The 22,603-nt window shown below is 51.7% G+C and overlaps 8 protein-coding genes across 8 annotated transcripts; 3 read left to right on the forward strand and 5 right to left on the reverse strand.

Moving 5' to 3' along the window:
- Positions 1 to 387: 387 nt before the first annotated feature.
- NUU61_007224 (camp independent regulatory protein) lies at positions 388 to 1,806 on the forward strand (the record flags this gene model as incomplete). The annotated part of the gene is made up of 1 exon (XM_056657749.1): positions 388 to 1,806. One exon carries the CDS (start codon positions 388 to 390, stop codon positions 1,804 to 1,806), a length of 1,419 nt encoding a protein of 472 aa, XP_056510549.1.
- A 2,842-nt stretch (positions 1,807 to 4,648) lies between these two features.
- NUU61_007225 (uncharacterized protein) lies at positions 4,649 to 6,275 on the reverse strand (the record flags this gene model as incomplete). Its single annotated transcript, XM_056657750.1, has 2 exons — positions 4,649 to 5,239; positions 5,307 to 6,275. 2 exons carry the CDS (start codon positions 6,273 to 6,275, stop codon positions 4,649 to 4,651), a joined length of 1,560 nt encoding a protein of 519 aa, XP_056510550.1.
- Positions 6,276 to 7,151: 876 nt separating this feature from the next.
- Positions 7,152 to 8,376, forward strand: NUU61_007226 (cardiolipin synthase; the record flags this gene model as incomplete). The annotated part of the gene is made up of 4 exons (XM_056657751.1): positions 7,152 to 7,504; positions 7,564 to 7,880; positions 7,947 to 8,203; positions 8,281 to 8,376. The coding sequence occupies 4 exons, from the start codon at positions 7,152 to 7,154 to the stop codon at positions 8,374 to 8,376; spliced, it is 1,023 nt and encodes a 340-aa protein (XP_056510551.1).
- Positions 8,377 to 8,630: 254 nt separating this feature from the next.
- Positions 8,631 to 9,244, reverse strand: NUU61_007227 (uncharacterized protein; the record flags this gene model as incomplete). The annotated part of the gene is made up of 2 exons (XM_056657752.1): positions 8,631 to 8,768; positions 8,795 to 9,244. 2 exons carry the CDS (start codon positions 9,242 to 9,244, stop codon positions 8,631 to 8,633), a joined length of 588 nt encoding a protein of 195 aa, XP_056510552.1.
- Positions 9,245 to 9,515: 271 nt separating this feature from the next.
- Positions 9,516 to 10,823, reverse strand: NUU61_007228 (ankyrin repeat domain-containing protein; the record flags this gene model as incomplete). The annotated part of the gene is made up of 1 exon (XM_056657753.1): positions 9,516 to 10,823. The coding sequence occupies one exon, from the start codon at positions 10,821 to 10,823 to the stop codon at positions 9,516 to 9,518; it is 1,308 nt and encodes a 435-aa protein (XP_056510553.1).
- A 1,359-nt stretch (positions 10,824 to 12,182) lies between these two features.
- atrF (ABC drug exporter AtrF) lies at positions 12,183 to 16,875 on the forward strand (the record flags this gene model as incomplete). The annotated part of the gene is made up of 2 exons (XM_056657754.1): positions 12,183 to 14,554; positions 14,613 to 16,875. Coding segments are annotated over 2 exons (4,635 nt in total), but the record flags the coding sequence as incomplete, so codon positions are not given.
- Positions 16,876 to 17,388: 513 nt separating this feature from the next.
- On the reverse strand, positions 17,389 to 19,923 carry NUU61_007230 (uncharacterized protein; the record flags this gene model as incomplete). Its single annotated transcript, XM_056657755.1, has 9 exons — positions 17,389 to 17,686; positions 17,784 to 17,884; positions 17,965 to 18,248; positions 18,309 to 18,369; positions 18,428 to 18,542; positions 18,592 to 18,767; positions 18,821 to 18,875; positions 18,941 to 19,008; positions 19,063 to 19,923. The coding sequence occupies 9 exons, from the start codon at positions 19,921 to 19,923 to the stop codon at positions 17,389 to 17,391; spliced, it is 2,019 nt and encodes a 672-aa protein (XP_056510555.1).
- Positions 19,924 to 21,639: 1,716 nt separating this feature from the next.
- On the reverse strand, positions 21,640 to 22,299 carry NUU61_007231 (class I SAM-dependent DNA methyltransferase; the record flags this gene model as incomplete). Its single annotated transcript, XM_056657756.1, has 1 exon — positions 21,640 to 22,299. The coding sequence occupies one exon, from the start codon at positions 22,297 to 22,299 to the stop codon at positions 21,640 to 21,642; it is 660 nt and encodes a 219-aa protein (XP_056510556.1).
- Between the last annotated feature and the right edge of the window lie 304 nt (positions 22,300 to 22,603).

The raw sequence follows: 22,603 nt of genomic DNA on the forward strand, positions 1-22,603 counted from the left end.
TCCTTTTCGTCTCCACAGCTAATTGCCGCAGCATATCCGTGGAACCCGCCAGTCGATCCCATCTCCAGAGATCGGTGCAACCGGTTGACTCGCTGACTCTCTGACTTGAGGCCCGTGCATGCGTCGATCCTTGGGTGCGCAACAACTGAGGGGTTCAACTCAAAACCTCCTACTCTTCCTTCTCCAGACCCTGGTCGATCTCTTAGCTTAATCTTTCATTTCTTCTCTGGACTCGGGGTTTATTCGGGGTACCTGGGAGCCTCGTCGGCTTGTATTGATTATCTTCCCTTGCTTCCTTTTCCCTTTTTTTTTTTTGGTCCTTTTCTTTCCCTTTCCCTCCGCCCTTCACACTTGTGTGATTATCTTCCTCCGATCTCTCCAGACACCATGGTGAACGGCAACGCAGCGGTGTTGGAGCCCACTTTCACCGGCTATGTGGCGACGACGCAGGATGCGCTGATTCTCTTCGAGGCCTGCTTATCCGGGGTCTTGCACCATGTCCCTCGTCGACCCCACGACCGCGAACGCAGCCATCTCGTGCGCAGCGGCAGTGTCTTTATCTACGAAGAGAATGCATCGGGGATCAAGCGGTGGACTGACGGCGTGACCTGGAGTCCCAGTCGCATTCTGGGCAACTTCTTGGTCTATCGTGAACTCGACAAGCCTTTCCCTCCTGGCGAGAAGAAGCGCGCGATGAAGAAGGCCAACCGACGACCAGTCCCGTCCTCTCGGCCGGGTGAGCCATACCCACGACACGACAGTAATGGCCAGGGCTACTCCCCCACGTCACCCCCCGGGTCATTCGGGGACCGTCCCCATCAGTCGGAGGTCGAGCGGGCATTGGTCGGGTCGCTGGTCGATTCGTACGGGTTCAAGGACTCGGGCTTGGTCAAGAAGACGATGAGCGTGACGGTCACGGGGATCACACATCATCTCGTGTCATACTACAGCGTGGACGATGTGATGCGCGGAGCACTGAACCCACCCTCGATGGTGGACTCGCTGCGCTACATCCGGCCGCGCGCCGAACTCACCCAGAAACAGAGCTTCCGCGCCCCGATCGACGATCTCGAGTCGGGGACGATGGAGAACCCCCACGATCCCTCGCAGGCCCTCTATGGATACCGACCGCCGATGATGGCTGCTCCGGCTTATGGGATGCCCAACCCGTCTCCTGACTTTTACATGCATGCTCCCTACGCCGCCACCCAGCCGCCGCACACGGGCCCGATCGCAGGCTACTCGATGGCAGGGTCTATGCCCGGGCACCCCGCCCCGAACCCCTACCTGCCAGCTCCCGGGGCGATGCCACCCAAAGTCGAGGACTATCACGCCCTCCGCGCCGGGCCCTACGGCAGCAGCATTGATTCGATGAGCCACAGTGCCCTGTCCTCGTCGATTCCGGGCGCAATCAACACGGCAATCCCCAGCTCCCTCAGCGACCGCCACCGGTCCCACTCCGACCACAGCCCATCGGCGTACCGCAACTCATCTATCTCCTCGCGCAGTGTCGCCACCGACGCCACATCGCCCATGGACCCGGCCACGCCCGCCACTTACTCACGGGGCAGCTTCAGTCTGTCGGGTCAGCTGGACTCGAACCAGGCGCCCCTCGAGCCGCGCGGCATGGTCGATCCCAGTGTGTCCCGCCGCGAATCCAACCCTATCCACCCATCCTACTACCCGGGCCCTGACCGGTCTCAATACTATGTCGGAGCCACTGCTCCCGTCAACCACCCCCATTATGCTGCGGCGCAGCCTCTCTCCACGTGGACGACCACGGCCCCAGCTCAGCCGCAGATTTGATTATTATGTCGTTTTTTTTTTGGATTGCTATAACGTGTCTTTGGTGTTAGGGTTATGATGGAGTGTGGGAACTGGGACTGCGTACTTTTGATTCTTGTGTTTGCCCGAAGATAGACCCTTTTGTTTTGTTTTGTTTCTTCTTTTCTGTGTCTGGAACTTCGCTTGTCTCGCAACGGCCACTCGACTGGCGGTGTACTCATGTGTTCTTCTTTTTTTCCGTGTGATTTCCAGTTTCTCTCTGCTGTCTTTTGTCTATACCTATATGTGTTAGTCGGCTCTCTGCTATTCGGGTCTCGAACCGGGACGGGAACGGTGGCGTTCTTTGTGATACCTGACGATGTGATGCAACAATCCCCACAACCCAAAAGGTTTTTTTTCCCCTTTCTTTCTGCTACTGTGTGTTTTCAATTGCTCTTTGCTTTTACTCGGCGGCTGCCGCTCTGTATGTTTTTCTTTCTTGTGCTGGCTTTTGCCCATGCGCTTTATAATTGGCGTTGAATGGGTTTTTCTTTCTCGGGTTTGGGTCTGGTTGATTTCAGGTAGGCAACTGTGATTCTTCATTCTTTTCTCTGTGAAGGTCTTCTGTGAATTGTATAAACTGTAGTGTTATTAGGCTTTAGGGTTTCCCTTGGAGAGATCCATGAATACCCGTGATGAGATCAATATTCGAAAGTCCCAAGGGATCAAATTCTAAGATAATAGCCCTGAGGCTTTGGGGCTGTGTTAGTTGGCTTTGAAAAGATAACTTCTACCCTCTCTGTATTCCATGGTCCATGATCTATCTCTATTGCTATTATTGTTTAATTATTTGATCTGTGTCTTTTCTGGTTAGGTTGGTATTCCTGGACAAGCATGGCCAATGGATATCTCATCGATTGTCTCATTGCTATATTGATTATAATATTGTGAAGCAACAATCCTCGATAATTCAGAATTACTGGCATATCGCCGACATACATCCAGTCATCGGCCACTTCGGCAGTCGTCCAGACAAGAAATATAGGCGATTGGCTCCCAAAGTCTGAGGGTAACGGTAAGTATAAGTGAAGGTAATCAAGCCGAGATCAAATAGGGGCTTATGATCAGTGTGGTACAGGGTATCACATATCCCCCCTATTAAGAGTAGTAAGTAGTAAAGAAGGGTAATTGGTAATATACCTAGGTAAGAAATATCTGGAGGTGTAACCCTCCATGCTTGTTCTTACCTGGGGTGGATGGGGTTGTTTTTTTTTAAAAAAAGGCAGTGGTAGTCATATTGAGTCATATTGCTGGCTACGTGAAAGAAACGAAATTATTTAACTGATCTGATCCAGAAATTCAATCTGAGAAAGCTTGAATATCCATAATTGTCAAAATTCAACCTATTTTCATTGATATCGTCATCTCTTGAATGAATTAACCACTGAAATGGGCAGAAGATTGGTGGTTTCTATTCTGCTTTAGGGTAAGACTTCTCTTTTACTTCTTGAATGAATAGTATTCTTTTTTTATGGTCTTAATAGAAAGATAATATAGTGAAATACCGACCCCTTACTAAAAAAAGAAAAAACGATACTGATTTTAGTGTCCGTCCGGTAAAAAATGTTGCCACTTCTCTTGCATAGATCCATCAACAAATGTCCAAAACTATGGAGAATGCAAATTGGCTGTATAGCTAACTATTCCTTTTCTTTTCCTTCTTTTCCTTTCCCATATATATATTTATATATTTATATATCAATCTGTTTCCTCGTCTTCTTCTATCTCATCTCACTGATATACTTAGCACTATTTATATAATAGTGCAAATGATCAAAACCCCGGGCTGTTGTTCAGCAACCTGCAAAGATCTCAGCAACGACGCCGCCAACTGTGGAACTTGGGGACATGCTATGAGTCTAGCCCACCACTCATTCCTCCCTCTCCTTAACTATAAACCCCCTTCTAGTGTTCGATGCATGAGAATGGGCTATATTGTTAATTCCCATAATATCGAGAGAGTTGATAGTGCACAGGACATACCTCGACCTGTTGCTCGGGATCCTGCGTTGATTTGAATACCGATGCCAAAAACTGCGGATCCGGCGCGGCCTCATGCCCTACAACGACGCCAAACTGCTGTGCTGGAGTTTGTAAGGATCTAGCCACGAATCCGAATATCTGCGGCTCTTGCGGGAATACTGTAAGTGGGTTCAGATATTGGATGTTTATCATTTATCATCTATTGTCTCCCCTATCCCAAATCCTCTTCTTTCTCCCCCCCTCCCCCTAACCCCTGATACATATCTATATCCTCTCGATTCTCGATTCTCGATACTAATCCAATGAGTAGTGTCCCTCCGGCCACTACCTGAATAGAGTCTGCACCCGGTCCGAATGTGTAGGCTTCACCTGCCTAAGCTTTCCCGTTCTACAATACGAACTGCGGCTGCGTCGGGACGCCAGAGCGGTTCGGGGTGTGTGTGGAACCTATTTGTCCGCCTGTGCCTTGCAACGCCACCTCGGACTGTGCCCTGGGCACGGTGCGTGTTTTTGATGTGCCTTGCTGTAATGGGACCAAGACTTATAACCCAACTTGTTTACACCCTGACCGGGTTGAGAGTGTGGGCTCCTTTTGGAGTTGGGTTTGCGATGCAAATGTTACCTACTGGCGATTTTCTTGTCTAGTAAATGAACTATTGCTTTGGAGTAATTACTTAGACGTAAAGCATGAGCATGGCAGTTCTGAAGATTGATGGGTATCTCAACATAATAATACAGAGTAGAAGATACATGGAATCGGACATGTTGGAAATGGAGCACGAGTAGATCTTTTCAACCATAGATCAAGAAAAGACGAAAAGAAAAGAAACGAGAAAAATAATCAGTGCATCGCGCCATTCGGCTTGGTCATAGTCGCCAGCAAGGCAGCACTGATCGGCCGATTCGCCATCATCATGACCCGCTGATAGCCACCAGGAACCGGTGGGACATCATCCTCATTGTCCTTGATCTCGTGCAGCTTGCTAGACCGAGGACTGGCCCTTGGGTCGGTTTCTGAACCCACGCCATTCACCATACGTTCCCGAAGAAACTCGCGGGACCGCGTGCGGCGCAGTTGCTCCGAGCGGCGAACGGTGACAGGCGAATCGGCGCGAGGGCTCTTTGCGCGCAGCGTTGACAGGTACGAGGCGGCCGAGGTGTCAAGTAAAAGGCGGATGTTGAGGGTGTTGGAGCCGTCGGTGGCTTGCGCGGATGTTCCTACGGCTGTGGCAGAGGTGGACTGTGAAGAGGGCTGTGCGCGAGGCATGGGCTGGATCTGCTGGAGCTGGGTTTGCAGGAGGTTGTTTTGGAGTGAGAGGCTGTGGTTTTGCATCTGCTGCAACGGGTCGAGTGTGCCGTATTGGCCGGGGTAGCCTCGTCGGTAGGGCTCGTTGAGGTTGGAGGGCATTGGGTCTTCTGGAGGGAGCTGGATCTGTAGGAATCCATTAATTTGTGGTCTTTGAAGGTGAAGCACGCTGGTTGAATCCCTTCACACTTACCGAGCGCGAGTACTTCCGTCCCGGCATGGCAATGTAGTCGTCCAAGGAACTCTCCAAAGCAGCAAAATTAAATCCCCGCTTTTCATCGACAGGCCCAAAGCGCTGACCCATTTCCTGGCGGAAGTCAATGCCACGGCGCTCCGCAGGCTGGTACGACGGCAGAGATAGAAGCCAGCGTGGGTACGTGCCGAACCAGGCCGAGACAACAGGGTCGATGTCGAGCGACAGGGAGATCTTCGCAGTCGGCGAAGGCTTCTGGATGAGCATGACAAAGGTGAACTCGCGCGGCAGACCAGACTGTTGCAGGCTATTTTCCTCAAGCGACCAGACAACCTCGCCGGCCTCGACATCGAACTCGCGACCACGTGGGCTCTTGCGCGTACGAGCCGAGCCCTGGATGCGCATCATCTCGTAGCGGCGATACCGGCCATTCACACTACCCGACGGGATCACACTGGCACTGACGGGCATCTCTGAGATACCCAGCGACCCGGCCAGGCTGAAGGTCCATTCCATTGTCTCTGGAGAGACTGTGCCATAGATCAGATGCGGCGCGTGCATCAAAAACCGAGGGTTGCCGGGCGGGTAGCCCTGTGGGTAATGCGCCGAGGTCGACACCTCGCGGGTGCCGTGGACTGTAGCCCGGATAGTGGCAGCCTTGAAGCGATGAGTGAGCGTGTGCGGCGAGTGGAAGGTAAAGCCCAGAGCCAGGAAATCCACATGTTCAGCGTCCTTGTCACTGACGGCAGCGCTGGAGTAGAACCCGTGCTGAAGCCGCTGTACATGTACGGTAATATAGGCATCGCCGGGCAGTCGTCGCTCATAGATACAGGCACGGTTGACAAGGAGCCGCGGGTTGGCCATGTTGGGGTCAGGGGGCTTTTTGTCCTTGAGGGGAGGTGCACCTTTCTCGGGAGGTGGAAGAGAGGGAGAGTCTGAGGTGCCATGACTGGCAGGTGAAGGGGCCATCCTGAGTCCCCGTGGGACAACAACCGCTGTCCCCTAGTAAAGGCAGCCGTTTGCTCTCCATCTGGATCTAGGGCTCTGGTCGCTACCTAGACACTTTATGTTGTAGATCCTAGAGGAGCCTCAAGACATATATAAAAGATAAAATCAATACTATCAGTCTCTAAAGGCAGAGACATTCCTGTCTCTGAAATGATGTTAGCCATCAGGCGGGTTGTCAGTGTGAGTGCTGCAGTCAGGTGAACCCGGGGGCATGATGTGGGCCGGGTGATGGATCATCATCATGGGCAGTGCACAGGAACCTCAGTGTTTCAAACCCATGGCTTTAGGATATTTGGACCATTAATAGAGAGAATTGAGAAAAGTAGGTCGGAATATTAAGAAATCAAAGTAGGGCTGCGATGTCCCAAACGGGCCCAACGGGGACAGCTGTCCGGGGACGGAATTAGAGATAATCCGCTTTTCTGAATCTCGTCTCCTGCTTCTTGAATGTCCCGGACAGCCACGGGGCCATGCATTGAGGCCTATTGTCACATCAAGCACAGTGAGTTTTGTTTCTTGTGCTGTTTCGTATGGTCCCCTCGCAAGGGCCTTTGGACATCAGCTAACCATATATCAAGCCACACGATAGCATTGGATGTTGATTGGCCATTTCATGGACTATTTGATTGACCGATAGCTCCTGGGCCAGGTGCTAAAGAACTGCTCTTTGCATCTGCTGGTTTTGATTTTTTTCCCCTTGCTATATGCGCTTTGTCTTTAGACTTTCTGGCTTTCGTTGAACACGAGTGAAGGGGCATGTGTCCGGGGTCCGTTGACATCTCTCGTTTGCTTTTCTCGTGTTTGCTCCTACCGCGTTATCTTTGATTTTGTGTCACCATGAATGCTCTATGTGCTGCCCAACGGCTGGCCCTCCGAGCAAGCCGGCAGGGATCTCTACTGTGGGGAAGCCCGCATAGTTCTTTCCGGTCCCATGTGGGTAAAGTCCAGCTGCCAAAACATGGACTCCATTCGCATTGCATCCCTACTTTACGTCAATCCCTACCATTGAATTCGCTACCAACCAGGTATGGTGCTTCCCTAATCCATGAGTGCATTGATCTGACTGTTTATCTCAGAGAGTTGAGACTTGGGAGTCTTCTCTCTGCTCCGAGGATATCTTTCCGTCCTCAACACCAGAGGTGGTCTGCATCCAAAACACCGGAAGACCAGAAAAGTTCTCCCTCCGAAAAGTGAGTCTGTGGCATTTCCATTTCCTTGTCGAGTACTGGTGTTGACTAACCCCGGACAGGCCAAACACCCCCCAAAAACCAGGGGTTCTGTCACGCATTCCAAACGGGACCCATGAGAACATCTATACTATCCCTAACCTTCTCACGTTCTCTCGGCTGGTGGCTGCCCCGTTGGTCGGGTACCTGCTAGTCCATGACTACCATGGTGCAGCTCTATCGTTGTTTGCCTATGCCGGGATCACCGATCTCATCGATGGCTATATCGCCCGTCGATACCAACTGCAGACAGTAGTCGGCACTATTATCGACCCCATGGCCGATAAGCTACTGATGACCATCGGGGTGGCCTGTCTAGCGGTCAATGGGTCTCTTCCTGGTGAGTTTGAAGCTCCGAGACCTGATGGCATTGTTTTCGAGGCTTTGCTGATCTGAAACACTGCAGTCTGGCTCGCTGTGATTATCCTCGGTCGCGATGTTGGCCTGGCCATCTCTGCTATTTACTACCGCTGGATTACGCTTCCACCACCCAAGACAATGGCCCGGTACTGGGACTTTTCGCTCCCATCGGCCGAGGTCAAGCCAACGGAGATCTCGAAGATTAACACTGCCCTGCAGCTGGTGTTAGTTGGGAGCGCGATCGCGCTGCCGGTGGTGCCCGAGGCAATTGTCAGTGCCTGGCATCTAAACGAAGCCATGGGCGTATTCCAGTAAGTTTGTTTCTTCTTTCCTATTGTAACCTGGATCAAATTGGGCCTGGTTTGCTGACAGCCAAATAGATACGTGGTGGCTGCTACCACTGTCTGGTCTGGTCTTGGGTATCTCTTTTCCAAGGATGCAGTGAAGAAACTGTCAGCAGAAGAGTACCGGAATAGGAAGAAGCATTAGTCTTGAGGCTAGCTCTGACCACGGATCTACGAGTGCCTCTGCCTGAAGCTGTCGAAATATGATGTGGCATAAAAGCCAGTGGTTTTATTTGTATAGTACTGCATTGGGATTGGGACTATTGTTGAACTAGCATCGAACTTGCTTTTCATCGGACTTAACTATTCTCTGTAGCGCAGTGCCACCTGCCAATCACCAGATCAATCCACTGTCACAGTGGATACTGAAATCAAACTGCTAGTAGTCATCGCAGGTCTTTTCCATATCTTTGATAGAGGGTTTCGCGGACGGATTGATATATATTCTGTGGATTCTTCCACGCAACAGCAAAGAATCTATAACCAAGGAATTCGGCATAAGAGCGTAGGAAATAATTTATTCTCTATATAAGTTGGAATCAAAACATACCCTGCAAAAGTCGGAGATCAAATTCTCTCTCCAGGAATAGTACTCGACCGATTTCTCCGGAAGATTATGGGCAAGAATGAAATCAAGATAGCTGACTCCTTGCACCCGACTCATCACATAGACTGCGACAGGTTCTCTTCCTTGCAAATCATCTTCTCCTATCTGGCCGTGATGAGAGACAGATGACACCAAGGATCCATAGATCTTGCTGGCAAGCGTTGTAATTTCAGTTTTGAGTCTAAGAGACTGCAGTCGAAATTGAACAACAAACTCTTGGTTTGGTCCTGCGTAGACGGTGTAGCCGCACACGCCTTGCACTATGACTGGGGTTGCGGTCCCTCCTACAAGCTCCTGTGCTCGGGCATCGCAGGATGAGCGTATTGCGGAGGTCTTTCTGAAGAAAGAGGCCATCTCTTGCTCTACGGCGTATTCCTCGGCCTCGGTAGTCATGTTGCGAATTTTGTGGTAATCTTTATGGAGAGAATCAAATACAAGGTTAAATTTATGCTTTTTTTTTTGTAGTTCGAGATAGGAGGGGAAGGTTGTGGCTGAGGCTCGTCCCCGCAAACCAGACCGCTACATCGGCCATCTTGCTTTCTTCTTTCCTTTGTCTTGTCTTTGTGGTCAGAAACTTGTGCAAAATGCATCAAACTCTCGCGCTTTCTTCCCAATGATTGCATTTGGATACGCAGACAATGAGACAATAACTGAGGTCGAGGAATCATACCCCAGTTATCTCTTGAAGAAGCCTTTCGGCTTCTTCGAAGCCCTTGATCTCAGTGATGTATTCCGGTATTTGACCCTCCTGTACACCCGCCGAACCTAGCACTGCATTTTCCAGAAGCAGCCTGATAATCGGCTCTTCCGCATCCTGGGCGGCAATAAACAGAGGAGTAAACCTGGAGTGACAACGTGCGAGCACATCCGCGCCGTGCTCTAGAAGTAAGCGGACAGCAAGCTCGCTGCCATTGACGGCAAAGTGCAGGGGCGTGAAGCCATAAGTAGTATCCGACACGGTAACCTTAGCACCCCTTTTCAGGAGAAGACGGAGAATGGGCTCATAGCCGGGGTCAAGGGCATAATACATCACGGTCTGTCCATGCTCGGACCTTGCCTCTGGATCCGCGCCGTGGTCAAGGAGTAGCCGGACCATCACTTCATTTTGCGAAGAAACTGCGCAATGGAGGGGCGTCTCGATTCCGAGTGCCACTGCTGTTACGTCGGCTCCGCGCTCCAGCAGTAGTTTGGATGTTTTTTCCTGGCCCTTGCGTGCTGCAACGTGCAGTGCCGTCTCTTGCTTGGAATTTGTGGCTGCGATGTCTGCGCCTAGGTCGAGGAGTAGCTGGACGACTTTCGCATGGCCATTTTCTGCTGCAGCCTGTAAGGGTGTGCATGTGGATTCCCATCTCGGATCGATCGCTGGTGGTTCTTCGTATCCGTCTGAAAAGTCTCCGACATGGTCGCTGACCGGAGAGTTTTCCAGGTCATCCGCATCTTCCAAACCAACCTGAGCCGGTGGGTCTTTGTCGTCAGCCTCAGCCTTAACTGAAGGATGCTCCAAATTGTCTGGACCTGGCGAAGCCTCCTGACCCTCTGTGGAATGTTCCGGATCGTCCTTCGCCAAGGAATCGTCCTGATTGACCACTGGTAGATTTTCCAGATCAACAGCCGCAGACAGATCCGCCCCTCCAGACACCAGCAGTCCAATTAGGCCATCCCGACCAGCTTCAGCGGCGAGACACAGCGCTTTGTTCCTGTGATCCTGTGGGATGGGGGCCGCGTCGGGGTGGAGGAGCTTGCGGATGACGGGGGCCTGACCCCTTTTCGCGGCCCACCCGAGGACCACGTTTCCATCTACACAGACATAGCTGCGTGCACGGCGATAAAGAGGAGCATCTAGGAGAGTGGCCAGTCGGCGCGCCGTGCGTAGTAACGAGCCCACGTCTCGTGGGGCCAGGAGATCGGCGATCCCGAGGAGAGTCTCGTTGGGAAGGGCTGTCAGGGGGCATTGTCCTAGATTTTGGGTCATGGTAAATACCCGGGAAATGATAGGTGAGAAAAATAGGTTCAGAGAAGCAGCATGCTGTCAGGATTTTGTTTATTCGCAGCTGGAGTGTTGTTTTGTGGGTTGTGGGTGAATACGAGATCGAGTGTCGACGCCAATTACACTAGTCGAGGGGCCTGAGTTGCCATTCTAACATTCAATATACCTTACATAGTTGGTTGAAGGTATTCAACTATTGATTTTTAACTGATTCTTGATGAATGGTTGCACTGGCTATACAACGTTCCAAGCGGTCGCACGAATATGCGGGTTGACCACATGGGAGCATGCATTTCCACGTGGGGCTATCGATCGAGATATTCCAGGGATATAGTATATTATTTATACAAAGTCGCAGGCTGATGCTATATCATTTTTATTCTTGGTTATTTAGTCCTTGCTGCTATCAGCAGATAAACACCTCGCTGGTATGTTCCGGTCACCGGCAGTATGTCGGAGGAATCACTTAAATAGTATAAAAGGCAGTCAGATCTTATGCCAAGCTGATGTATCACAACGTACATAAACAAACGGTGAACGTGTCTAGACCGAGGACCCTGCAGCCCACCTGTGCCTGTGCCACTTAATAATCCCTATATAAAACACTGTCTGCGGGATCCGCCGTGTATACATACCGCATTCGGCAATCTCTGGAAAATACCGAACCCGGGATCGGGCAAAAGAAAAAAAAAGTCTTCGGTTGTCGGAGTTTGAATCAGCCCGGCGGGGCTTGGAGGCTGATCGGGCTGTTAGTCTGATTCAAGCCTTGGGATGATTAATGGCGGAATATGAATGCCGCAGATCCCCACTGGCTGTACATATGTAATCCCCCAAGGCGATAGGAATCAATATTCCGCCAGGATGTGACCAATACTTTGAATTATTCAGAATTACTAGTTCATATTTGAATGTCCATGATTGCTAATCCAACCGCCAAGCCAAATCTTACCTAGGGAGGGCAGTAGAACATAGAACGTGCCAAAATGAATCTCAACTTGGGCTGACAAACTAAACGCCGGCGCTATCTCCGAAAGAAAAAAAAAATGTGTGAATCAGTTTGACTCATACAATGCATTCTCCACCAGAGCTCCTCCGTGGATTACCCGATGCCGTTTTAGCGCCTGACAAATCCATCCGGAGTTAATGGCGTTTGCGTACTTAAGTACTTAAAAGTATCAGAAATTATCATCCTTCGCCCCCCATTCCTTTACCCTCTTTCCTCTTTCCTTCTTTTTTTCCTTGTTCTCGTCCTTCTTTACTAGTTGTATATACCCCAATTGGTTCAATACACCTGTCTCTTAAGTTCTACCTCCCTAATATCCCACCGGAGAGCATTTAGGTAGAACCCCCCCCCCGAGCAGTGGCGACATGGACGCCGACCACCGCGCCATGGAGCCCCAGTCCGAACGGTCTCCCAAGAGGGAGGAGATTAATCAGCAGACCGAAGCTCCGGTGAATCCGACATCGACCGCCTCTTCCACCTTGAGCTCGTCCCAGGATAGCCTCGATGGCGGCCGGTGGGGCGAGCAGGAACAGGGGGAGCCCGTTTCTCGCCGCGGGGCGATGGAGGATCTGGAGGAAATGCGCCGGGAATTGACCCGACTCAGCCAGACCCGATCGGCCACCAGCAAGACCGCCAGTCGGTTCAAGTCGCGCGCCAGCCAGCCTCGAGACGAGGAAAAGGGCGACGAGGCCTCGTCCAATACCGAGGTGGAAAGCGATTTTGATCTCGGCGAATTCCTGCTGGGCGGCCACCTGGAGCGCCGCACCACTGCTGGAGAGCCCGCGAAAAGGATCGGGGTGGTGTTCAAGAACCTGACCGTGCAGGGCGTGGAGACTGGTGCCTCGTTCGTGCGCACGCTGCCCCATGCCGTTGTGGGCACCTTCGGCCCGGATCTGTACAACATCGTGTGCCGATTTGTGCCGCAGCTTCGTTTTGGGAAGAAGCCGCCGATTCGGGATCTGATCCATGACTTCAGTGGCGCCGTGCGCGAGGGTGAAATGATGCTGGTGCTGGGCCGCCCTGGCGCCGGGTGTACGACTTTCCTCAAGGCGATCGCGAATAACCGCGATGCCTTTGCCGGGGTCAACGGTGAAGTCAGCTATGGTGGTCTCTCGGCTGAGGACCAGAACCGACACTTCCGTGGCGAAGTGAACTACAACCCGGAGGACGACCAGCACTTCCCGGCGCTCACGGTTTGGCAGACTCTGAAGTTCTCTCTTATCAACAAGACCCGCAAACATGACCGTGATAGTATTCCCATCATTATCGATGCCCTGCTGAAAATGTTCGGCATCGGCCACACCCGGAACACTTTTGTCGGTAACGAATACGTCCGCGGTGTGTCTGGTGGTGAGCGGAAGCGTGTCAGTATCGCCGAGACCCTGGCCACCAAGTCTTCGGTGGTTTGCTGGGATAACTCGACGCGTGGTCTCGACGCCAGCACCGCCCTGGACTACGCCAAATCGCTGCGCATCATGACCGATGTGAGCAAGCGCACTACGTTTGTTACCTTGTACCAGGCCGGGGAGAGCATTTATGAGCTCATGGATAAGGTGATGGTGATTGACAATGGCCGCATGCTCTACCAAGGCCCCGCGAACCAGGCGCGAGAGTACTTTGTCAACCTGGGATTCGACTGCCCCGAGCAGTCGACCACTGCTGATTTCTTGACTTCGCTCTGTGACCCCAATGCCCGCCAGTTCCAGCCCGGTCGCGAAGCATCTACTCCCAAGACCGCCGAGGAGCTTGAGGAAGTCTTCAGGAAGAGCAGTTCCTATGAGCACATCTGGGGCGACGTCTGCAGCTATGAGAAGCGCCTTCAAGACACTGAGCAGGAGGACACCCGCCGGTTCGAGACCACGGTTGCCCAGTCCAAGAGCAAAACGGTTTCCAAAAATTCCCCCTATACTGTCTCTCTGGTGCGCCAGGTCATGGCTTGCGTCCAGCGCGAGTTCTGGCTGCTCTGGGGTGACAAGACGTCTCTCTACACCAAGTACTTCATCATTATTTCCAATGGTCTGATTGTCGCCTCGCTGTTCTACGGAGAATCCATGGATACAAGCGGCGCCTTCTCGCGTGGCGGTGCCTTGTTCTTCTCGCTTTTGTTCCTGGGTTGGCTGCAGTTGACTGAACTGATGCCCGCGGTGTCTGGCCGTGGTATCGTCGCCCGGCACAAGGACTACGCCTTCTACCGCCCATCTGCTGTCTCGATCGCCCGTGTGGTGGTGGACTTTCCGGCCATTTTCTGCATGGTCGTACCATTCACCATCATTGTTTACTTCATGACAGGTCTGGATGTGACTGCTTCCAAGTTCTTCATCTACTTCCTGTTCGTGTACACGACCACCTTCTGTATCACCTCGCTGTACAGGATGTTCGCTGCACTTTCGCCCACCATCGATGATGCCGTCCGTTTCGCCGGTATTGCCCTGAACCTGCTCATTCTGTACGTCGGCTATGTCATTCCCAAGCAAACTTTGGTCCACGACTCGATTTGGTTTGGATGGCTTTTCTATGTCAACCCCATCTCGTACAGCTATGAGGCGGTCTTGGCCAACGAGTTCTCCGATCGTCTCATGCACTGTAACCCCTCGCAGCTGGTGCCCCAGGGCCCTGGCGTCGACCCGAAATACCAGGGCTGCGCTTTGACTGGATCTCAATTGGGCAGCACGTCTGTCCCTGGAGCGCAGTACCTGAAGGCCAACTTTGAATTGTGAGTGCCCTGTCCAACTTTTACTATCTCTTTGTACTTGAAACTAATTCTTTTGTAGCACCCGGGATCACTTGTGGCGGAACTTTGGTGTGATCATCGCCTTCACTGTGCTGTACATCCTGGTCACTGTCGTCGCGGCCGAGGTCCTCTCGTTCGTTGGTGGTGGCGGTGGTGCACTGGTCTTCAAGAAGTCCAACCGCAGCAAGAAGCTCGCCAGCCAGCCGAAAGAAACAAACGACGAAGAGAAGGTGGCCAAGCCAGATGACAATGCAGCTCTGGCCCGCGGGGATGGATCATCATCGGATAACGAGACAGCCTTCAACCGCCTTTCCTCCAGCGAACGGTGCTTCACCTGGTCGAACGTCGAGTACACGGTCCCCTACGGCAATGGAACACGGAAGCTCCTGAACGATGTTAACGGTTTTGCTAAACCCGGAGTCATGATTGCGCTGATGGGCGCATCGGGCGCCGGGAAGACGACGTTGCTCAACACCCTGGCACAGCGCCAGAAGATGGGTGTCGTCAGTGGAAGCATGCTCGTTGATGGTCACCCGCTGGGACCTGATTTCCAACGGGGAACTGGTTTCTGTGAGCAAATGGACCTGCACGACAACACTTCGACCATCCGGGAAGCCTTTGAGTTCTCGGCGATCCTCCGCCAGCCGCGTGAGGTTTCGCGCCAAGAGAAGATCGAGTATGTCGACCGGATCATTAACTTGTTGGAGCTTGAGGATATCCAGGACGCCATTATTGGCTCCCTCAACGTCGAGCAGAAGAAGCGAGTCACCATCGGTGTGGAGCTGGCGGCCAAGCCTAGTCTTCTTCTCTTCCTCGACGAGCCTACCAGTGGTCTTGACAGCCAAGCTGCCTTTTCCATCGTGCGATTCCTCAAGAAGCTGTCGCAGGCAGGCCAGGCCATCGTCTGCACGATCCACCAGCCGTCGTCGATGCTGATCCAGCAGTTCGACATGATCCTGGCGCTCAACCCGGGTGGCAACACCTTCTACTTCGGACCCGTCGGCAAGGACGGATCGGCGGTGACCAAGTACTTCGGAAAACGCGGATTCGAGTGCCCGCCGAGCAAAAACGTTGCCGAGTTCATTCTGGAAACGGCGGCCAAGGCCACGCACCGAGACGGCAAGCAGGTGGACTGGAACGAGGAGTGGCGCAACTCGGACGAGAACCGGGCAATGCTGGAGGAGATCGAGCGCATCAAGACGGAGCGCAGCAAAGTCCCCGTCGAAGAGGCGGGCGGCTCGCAGTACGAGTTCGCGGCGCCAACCTCGGTGCAGACCGAGTTGCTCATCAAGCGGCTGTTCCTCAACTACTGGCGCGACCCGTCGTACTACTACGGCAAGTTGTTCGTCAGCGTGATCATCGGTATCTTCAACGGCTTCACTTTCTGGATGTTGCCCACCACGGTGGCCAGCATGCAGGACCGCATGTTCTCGGTGTTCCTGATCATCCTGATCCCGCCCATTATCATGAACTCGATCGTGCCCAAGTTCTACATCAACCGCGCCCTCTGGGAAGCGCGCGAGTACCCCTCGCGCATCTACGGCTGGGTCGCCTTCTGCACGGCCAACATCGTCTGCGAGATCCCCGCCGCCATCGTCACAGCCCTGATCTACTGGGTGCTGTGGTACTACCCGGTAGGACTGCCGACGGACTCGTCAACAGCGGGCTACGTGTTCCTGATGTCGATGCTATTCTTCCTGTTCCAGGCCTCGTGGGGCCAGTGGATCTGCGCGTTCGCGCCCTCGTTCACGGTCATCTCCAACATGCTGCCCTTCTTCTTCGTCATGGTCAACCTGTTCAACGGCATCGTCCGCCCCTACGCCGCCTACCCGGTCTTCTGGAAGTACTGGATGTACTACGTCAACCCGGTGACCTGGTGGCTGCGCGGCGTGCTCTCTGCCATCCTCCCGCCCGTCCAGATCAAGTGCGCGCCCCAGGAAGCCACCCACTTCGACCCGCCCCCGGGCTACACCTGCAACGCCTACGCCGGCGACTTTGTTCGCAACTTCGCTCGCGCTGGATACCTCCACGACCCCGATGCCACCAAGGACTGCCAGTACTGTCCTTACTCTGATGGCTCCGAGTACATGCAGAACCTCAATGTCCATGCCGGTGATAAGTGGCGCTGCTTCGGCATCTTCCTTGCCTTTGTCATCATCAACTGGATGCTCGTCTACTTCTTCATTTACACCGTCCGTGTCCGTGGCTGGAGCTTCGGCATGGGCTATGTGTTTGGCTTGTTGGGTCTGTTGATCGAGGCTGTGAAGAGCCCGTTCAAGGGGAAGAAGAAGTCGAGTGATTAAAAAGTTTTATTTCCTTTCTACTTGCCTTTTTTTCCCCTTTCCCATTTCCTCTATCTATTTCTATTTCTTGTTATTCTCTTTTAATATGCATTTACATGGAGCGTGTGTGGCGGGTGCCCGTGCAGATTCGAGCGCGCACATTTCTGATGTTGACACTGACGAGTCTTGCTTCACCTTGGAGGAGGCAAGCATCGACGAAGAAAATAGAAAAGACAGATGAAAGAAAAAGACAGAACGCGAACACAAGTACATACAATCTACAACCGTACAGTTTAGTTGGATAATCGATTAATCTATGTTGATATTAATATTGTCCTCTCGGTCTAAGAGCCTACAACGACCGAATCCGAATCCAGTGCTCGTATTAGAAGATTACCCAAGAGACCAGATAAGAGTACCTGGGTGGAGTCCTCATACTCGATGACATTGTAGCTGAATCTTTCTTCGAAAAAAAAAAAAAAAGTTAATTGTATGTTGACTGTACACTCAAACAAGATGGTTGACATCAGTCAATCAGCCCATAAAGAACCACGGCTCACGACCATCCCTCAACTCGGCAGCTGGCAGATTCATCGGAACGGGGACTATATCCCTGAAGATTTCCGCGGGGAGATGTCCCGGCTTGGGTTCTCTCTGGGGCAGATCATGTGGTGCCTGGTCGTTTTTCAGCTCTTCGCTCTGTTGCTGCCTCTGCCGCTGAGCCTCGTTTGCAGAAGGGGTTGGGTTTGTGACGGGGACTATTACGCCGCATTCCCAGTTGCGGCAGTTCATCTTGGGCTGGCCGGTTGCTCGGTCTTTGACCAGACGGCCCCTGTTGGATCAAGATGATTCGTCAGTGAATAGTTTCATGGGTCGATAGTTGAAAAATGGTGGAGTAGAGAAATATATGACAGACGGAGAATACGCACCAGGCACTTTCTGAGAGATTTGCACTCCCGACATAGGCCCACCCCTTACACTGGGTGTCATTGGGCATCATGATGGGCTCAGAGGGCCAGACGAAAATGATCTGCTAGACATCAGCCGAGATACAAAACAGAGTCGAAAAAGAACAGGGAGAAGATAAAGACAAACAGGAGTGAAACTAACCTTGTTATGCATCAAGACCCCCCGCTCGCTTTCACAGTCTCTCATGACATGCCGCGGAAACTTCTCGCCCTCCCACCACTTCGACTGGAAACAAATCGTACCCGCCGTCAACTCGGGTCTGGTGTGGGAGGACCGCACGGTGCTGTCAGACGGGAAGTAGACGTGGAAACGGCTGCGCCATTCCTGGCTGATATTTAGCATCATTTCCTTCTGAGTTTCGGGCTGGTTTCTGGCGGCCGAGGCCCTGGTATTGCGCATGTTGTACTCGGTGAGTCCGTCGTCGCCTAGCACAGGTTAGAGGTACATTAAGAAGACCTATCAGACAGAGCGATGTTAGAGGCTACCTTTGCAGGCGAGGTAGATGGCTCGCAGAAACCCATCGTTCAGGGAACCAACGGATGAAGTCTGGGATATTGCATCAGTGATATTAACACTAGGTGCAGTTGGATGAGCAGCCACTTACTATGAAATCGATGTTAATTGGTGAAAACGAACGTAGACCCAAGCGAGTGACAGCCCGGCCAAGACCACTGTACCCCGTTCGTCTCCATGACTCTCCGGGGTTAGTGGCTCCGCCACTGCGCAATCATTAACATGTTTCTATTTCAAGGGGCCAAATCAACTTACATGGTGTGGACGAATGCGTAACGTGCAGTTTTGCTGAAATCGAAGTTGTCCAACTTGGCAATAACCCCTTCGTCAACCGTGGATGCTCTGAGAAAGTAGACCAGGTCTTCGTAGAAATCTGTCGAGTCATCCGGGCCGTCTTGGGTCTTCTTGGGAAGATCAATAAGAAACACGCTCTAAAAACAGTTACATTAGCATTTCGAATAAGAATATGTGGAAATATACTCACATTCTCCATGAGGTTGTTCTCCCCCAGTCGGTTGAAGTGAGATTGGCCGTAGGCACTGCGATTCGAAGATAACCAGGATGAAAAAGTAGCATCAGCTTTGAGTGCATGCAGTTTACTTGCCCGTCCATCGGTGGGAAGCAGAGCCGCAGGTTCGGCATATCGGCAGTCTCTTGCTTATATTGGTTTTTCTTCCACCTATCAGTTTCTGGCCAATACTTAAAGAGGGTTGGGGGGTGTCTCACCGTCAATTGATCCTTTGCCTGCATGACCAGCAGAAACCTGGTTTTTCGTGTTTCCAGTTTGGAAAAAAGCCACTCCATGTCCCACAAAAATGAGCTCAGAACAGCAAGCTCCAAGTCATGCCGTTGGAGCACTTCTTCGACGGTGATGTCATTGCCTTGTCGGGGGAATTTAGGAACAACAGTCTTCTTGACTGCTCCAAAAGGCCATTGAATGACCGGGATAGAAGTTGGACGAATGTTTGTTTGTGGGGAATTTGTTGCAGGGTGGTTGCAAACGTTTCCCAGAGGTCCCACTGTCTGGGATGAAGCGCCAAAGGAAGAATTTGAGGTGGCCGAGTGGGCTCGCTGAGGAAGGTCGAGCTTGGGTGCTTTTAAAGCTGGTTGGGATGGTGGGGGTGAGACACCATTCTCGGCTTTGCGTTTTGCAAGACGTGCAAGGCGCTCTTCTTCCATTTGTTTCCGGTTCAACCCAAAAATCCCAAGTGATGTGGATGGTTTAGATTTCCCCTGGAAGATAGAAGATGTAGTTGGAGATACTGCAGTAACAGGAGACACTTCAGAAACGTCATCTTTCTGTGTAATTCCCTCCATAGAGAGAGCGAGTGCGCGCTTGAGCTCTTCGTCTTCCCCTTCTTGCTCAGCTTCGTTATCGGTCTCTGAGCCAACAACGGACTTAGACTTGGGGAAGAGCTCTTGCACTTCTGAATCGTTGTCTGAATCTGCAGTCAGATCCACGAAACCACCACGGCCCTGGGGATTTCGAGACGAGAGGTCTCCACTGTTGGTGCGGATCTGCACGTCTTGGAGTGAGGCTTCGATAGCAGCCTTGAGCGCAGGATCATCCAAATCGTCTAGGTCCATCTTAGAAAAAGAGAAAAAGACCCAAGGTTACAAGAGATAAGAAGGATGATGGGAGAGTGGGAATGAAAGGTTCAAGAGAAGTGTTTGTTGGACGGCTCAAGTGGAAGTTGTTTGGAGTGAGATGCAAGCAAGGTGAGATTTGTCCACAAATAGCTTGCGGCACGATCCAGCAAGCGTGATCCACCACAATCAAGAGAGGCTGTCAATTTGATGATTCCATAGCGCCCTTCCAAGCACGCATTAGTTGATGGGTTGATGTTTCTTCCAGTCGCCCCTGTCTGTCAACACAACGGACTCACGTGACCCCTCAGATCTATAACATCGAGACTATTACTGTTTACTGAATTAAAGACTGACGCTATATATTTTGAAGGCTCTATTTTTTAAAGTGGACTCAAAGGGTTATATGTAGATTGCAAAAGATACCAAGGTAGGATTTAACATTACAGGCGAGCATTGAACATCCATAATCATTTCAAGCTTCCTGTCCTCATCTTGCATCATAGTTATAATCCGTGGCAGAAGCTGCTTCATTGCCAAAAAGTAAATGTAAATTGACCTCAACACAGAAAAAAATTCAAAAAAGTCTGTCGCAAATTTTAGTTATCCATGCTCAACACAGGGTCCCCATATACTCGGCAAGAAAACGCAGAGCCACGAAAACAAGGAAATAACATTCAAAACATACTCATAGATCGGATCCGATGGATAGATCCGAGGGTGCTAGCATTTCATTTTCACTGCACATATTGACATCGTTTTCTGGATTAAATTTTGACATACTTCACAAGATGCATTTGAAAGCATATATCAACCGCCCACACAAAGTTCACCCTTGCGCCGATTCTATCTCAGCCCTACGAAGCCAAATGGCGATCTGCCTGGTCGCCCCCAAATTCCCCTAGGGGCCACGCATTGCCAGGCGCGGTGCTTGAGTCAGGGTCGCTTGGTTTGAACAAAAGGGGGAAATTCAATCAAAAATCAAGTAACATACCATAAAACAGGAGTTAAAAAAAATCAAACGGGTGGGAAGAAGTCTCTGACGTGTCAAGGTACAGTATGAAGTTCTGGATATCTATGCGTTGGATATCTTTATATTCGACTTAGAGAGTAAAGACTCGAATACCCTGTGACGAGTCAATCTGGACCCATTGCGTCCTTCTGCAGTACACACAGATTTGTGACAACAGTGGACAGTCATTAGAGCGTTGATGCGTGCACTCCAGATCTCTTAGACCAGACAATTTCATCTGATCCACGGAGAAAAGATCCAAGCTACCCACCAGTTTAAGTATGGTCAACCTAATCAACAAAGTGGATGCCTCTTTTGTTCAGGGTTGTAGAGTGAGTGAACATGGGCTACCATAACAGATACAAGCCACCATCCAAGATCTATTCAGTTCTATATCCACTGGAGTTTGATAAAAAAAAGCATCATTGCTTATTTTGGATCATGGATATAATCAGTGCCATGACTCTGCAACTGTTTCCGGCTGCCTGAATGTAATTACATTTGATCCGAGAGTTTTACCTGCTTTCACGGAGCCGCACTGGAGTATTGTTGAAAAGAAGTCGCTAGGGCTGTTGAAAAGTTGCCGCCTGGGGGGGATGTAGTTGTTGAGAACGTGAGATGTCGCCTGTGGGGTGAAAGAAAAGTCGCACGGGTGTTGAAAACATTGTCGCTTTGGGAGTGTCATCCAAGTCGTTCCGAGTCGTTCAGGCGCAAGGGATCTTCTCTAGGATAAGCAGCACCGCTTTGTCGCCGTGGCCCTTTACATAGTCTATAAGCTCATCGGCGACCACAGCCACCAAGCGCTCCGCCCTCAACTTCTCCACCTCAGCCTTGAACCCGCCAGAAATCCAGATCTCCTCCAGGATCGTGGCAACAACAATGCCACCGGTCTTCGTGACGCGCACCAGTTCCCTCAGCGCCGGGTCCGGGCCCACATGGCCGAGTGTGAACGTGCCCACGCACACGACGACATCGTACGTGCCGGCCGGCTTGTCGATCGGCCGGTTCAGGTCTGCTTGCGCCAGCTCGCGGTACAGGCCTGTCTGCCGGGCAATGTCCAGCATCGCGGGTGACAGGTCCAGCCCGTCGATGGCTTTGGCGCCTCCGATGCCCAGCGCCTGGCCCACCAGCCCGGTCCCGCAGCCGGCATCGAGGATCACGCGGTTGGCGGGACCCGTCGGGGATTTGAAGTTGATGGCGGCTTGGGCGACGAGCACAGGTGCCACGTAGTTTTGGGCTTCGTTGCCTACTTCGTCGTTATAGGTGGCGGCCCATTTGTCATAGATGGTCATGCAATCTTGGACACTGGGGCTGGCGCGCGCTTGGCCCAGGTATAAGTTGTTAGCCGGGATTGGGGTCGACATGCTGATGGATTGTGAAAATAAATAACAGAGAAATGAAAAGAGAAATAAATAAATAAGAAAGGGAAATGGGAAGAGTTGCTGAATATCTTTGAGATGGTTAGGGCTTCAGGGTGGAGAGTGAATGTAGATCTGTTAATTTCCCCCCATTCCCACATCCCTTCTTATAGCAATTGGCAACTGAGAGCGACAAGACTAACAAGATCCCTGGATAACTTCAGAAGAATGGCGTGATGCGGGGTATAGGAGAATCCTTCCCGAAACGATTCCGCGTCGTCGATCAATGATGTCGGTGGCGAGCACACTG

Source organism: Penicillium alfredii (genome assembly GCF_028826965.1).
Source record: "Penicillium alfredii strain IBT 34128 chromosome Unknown utg000009l_segment0_segment0, whole genome shotgun sequence".
In the NCBI taxonomy this organism is placed as follows: domain Eukaryota; kingdom Fungi; phylum Ascomycota; class Eurotiomycetes; order Eurotiales; family Aspergillaceae; genus Penicillium; species Penicillium alfredii.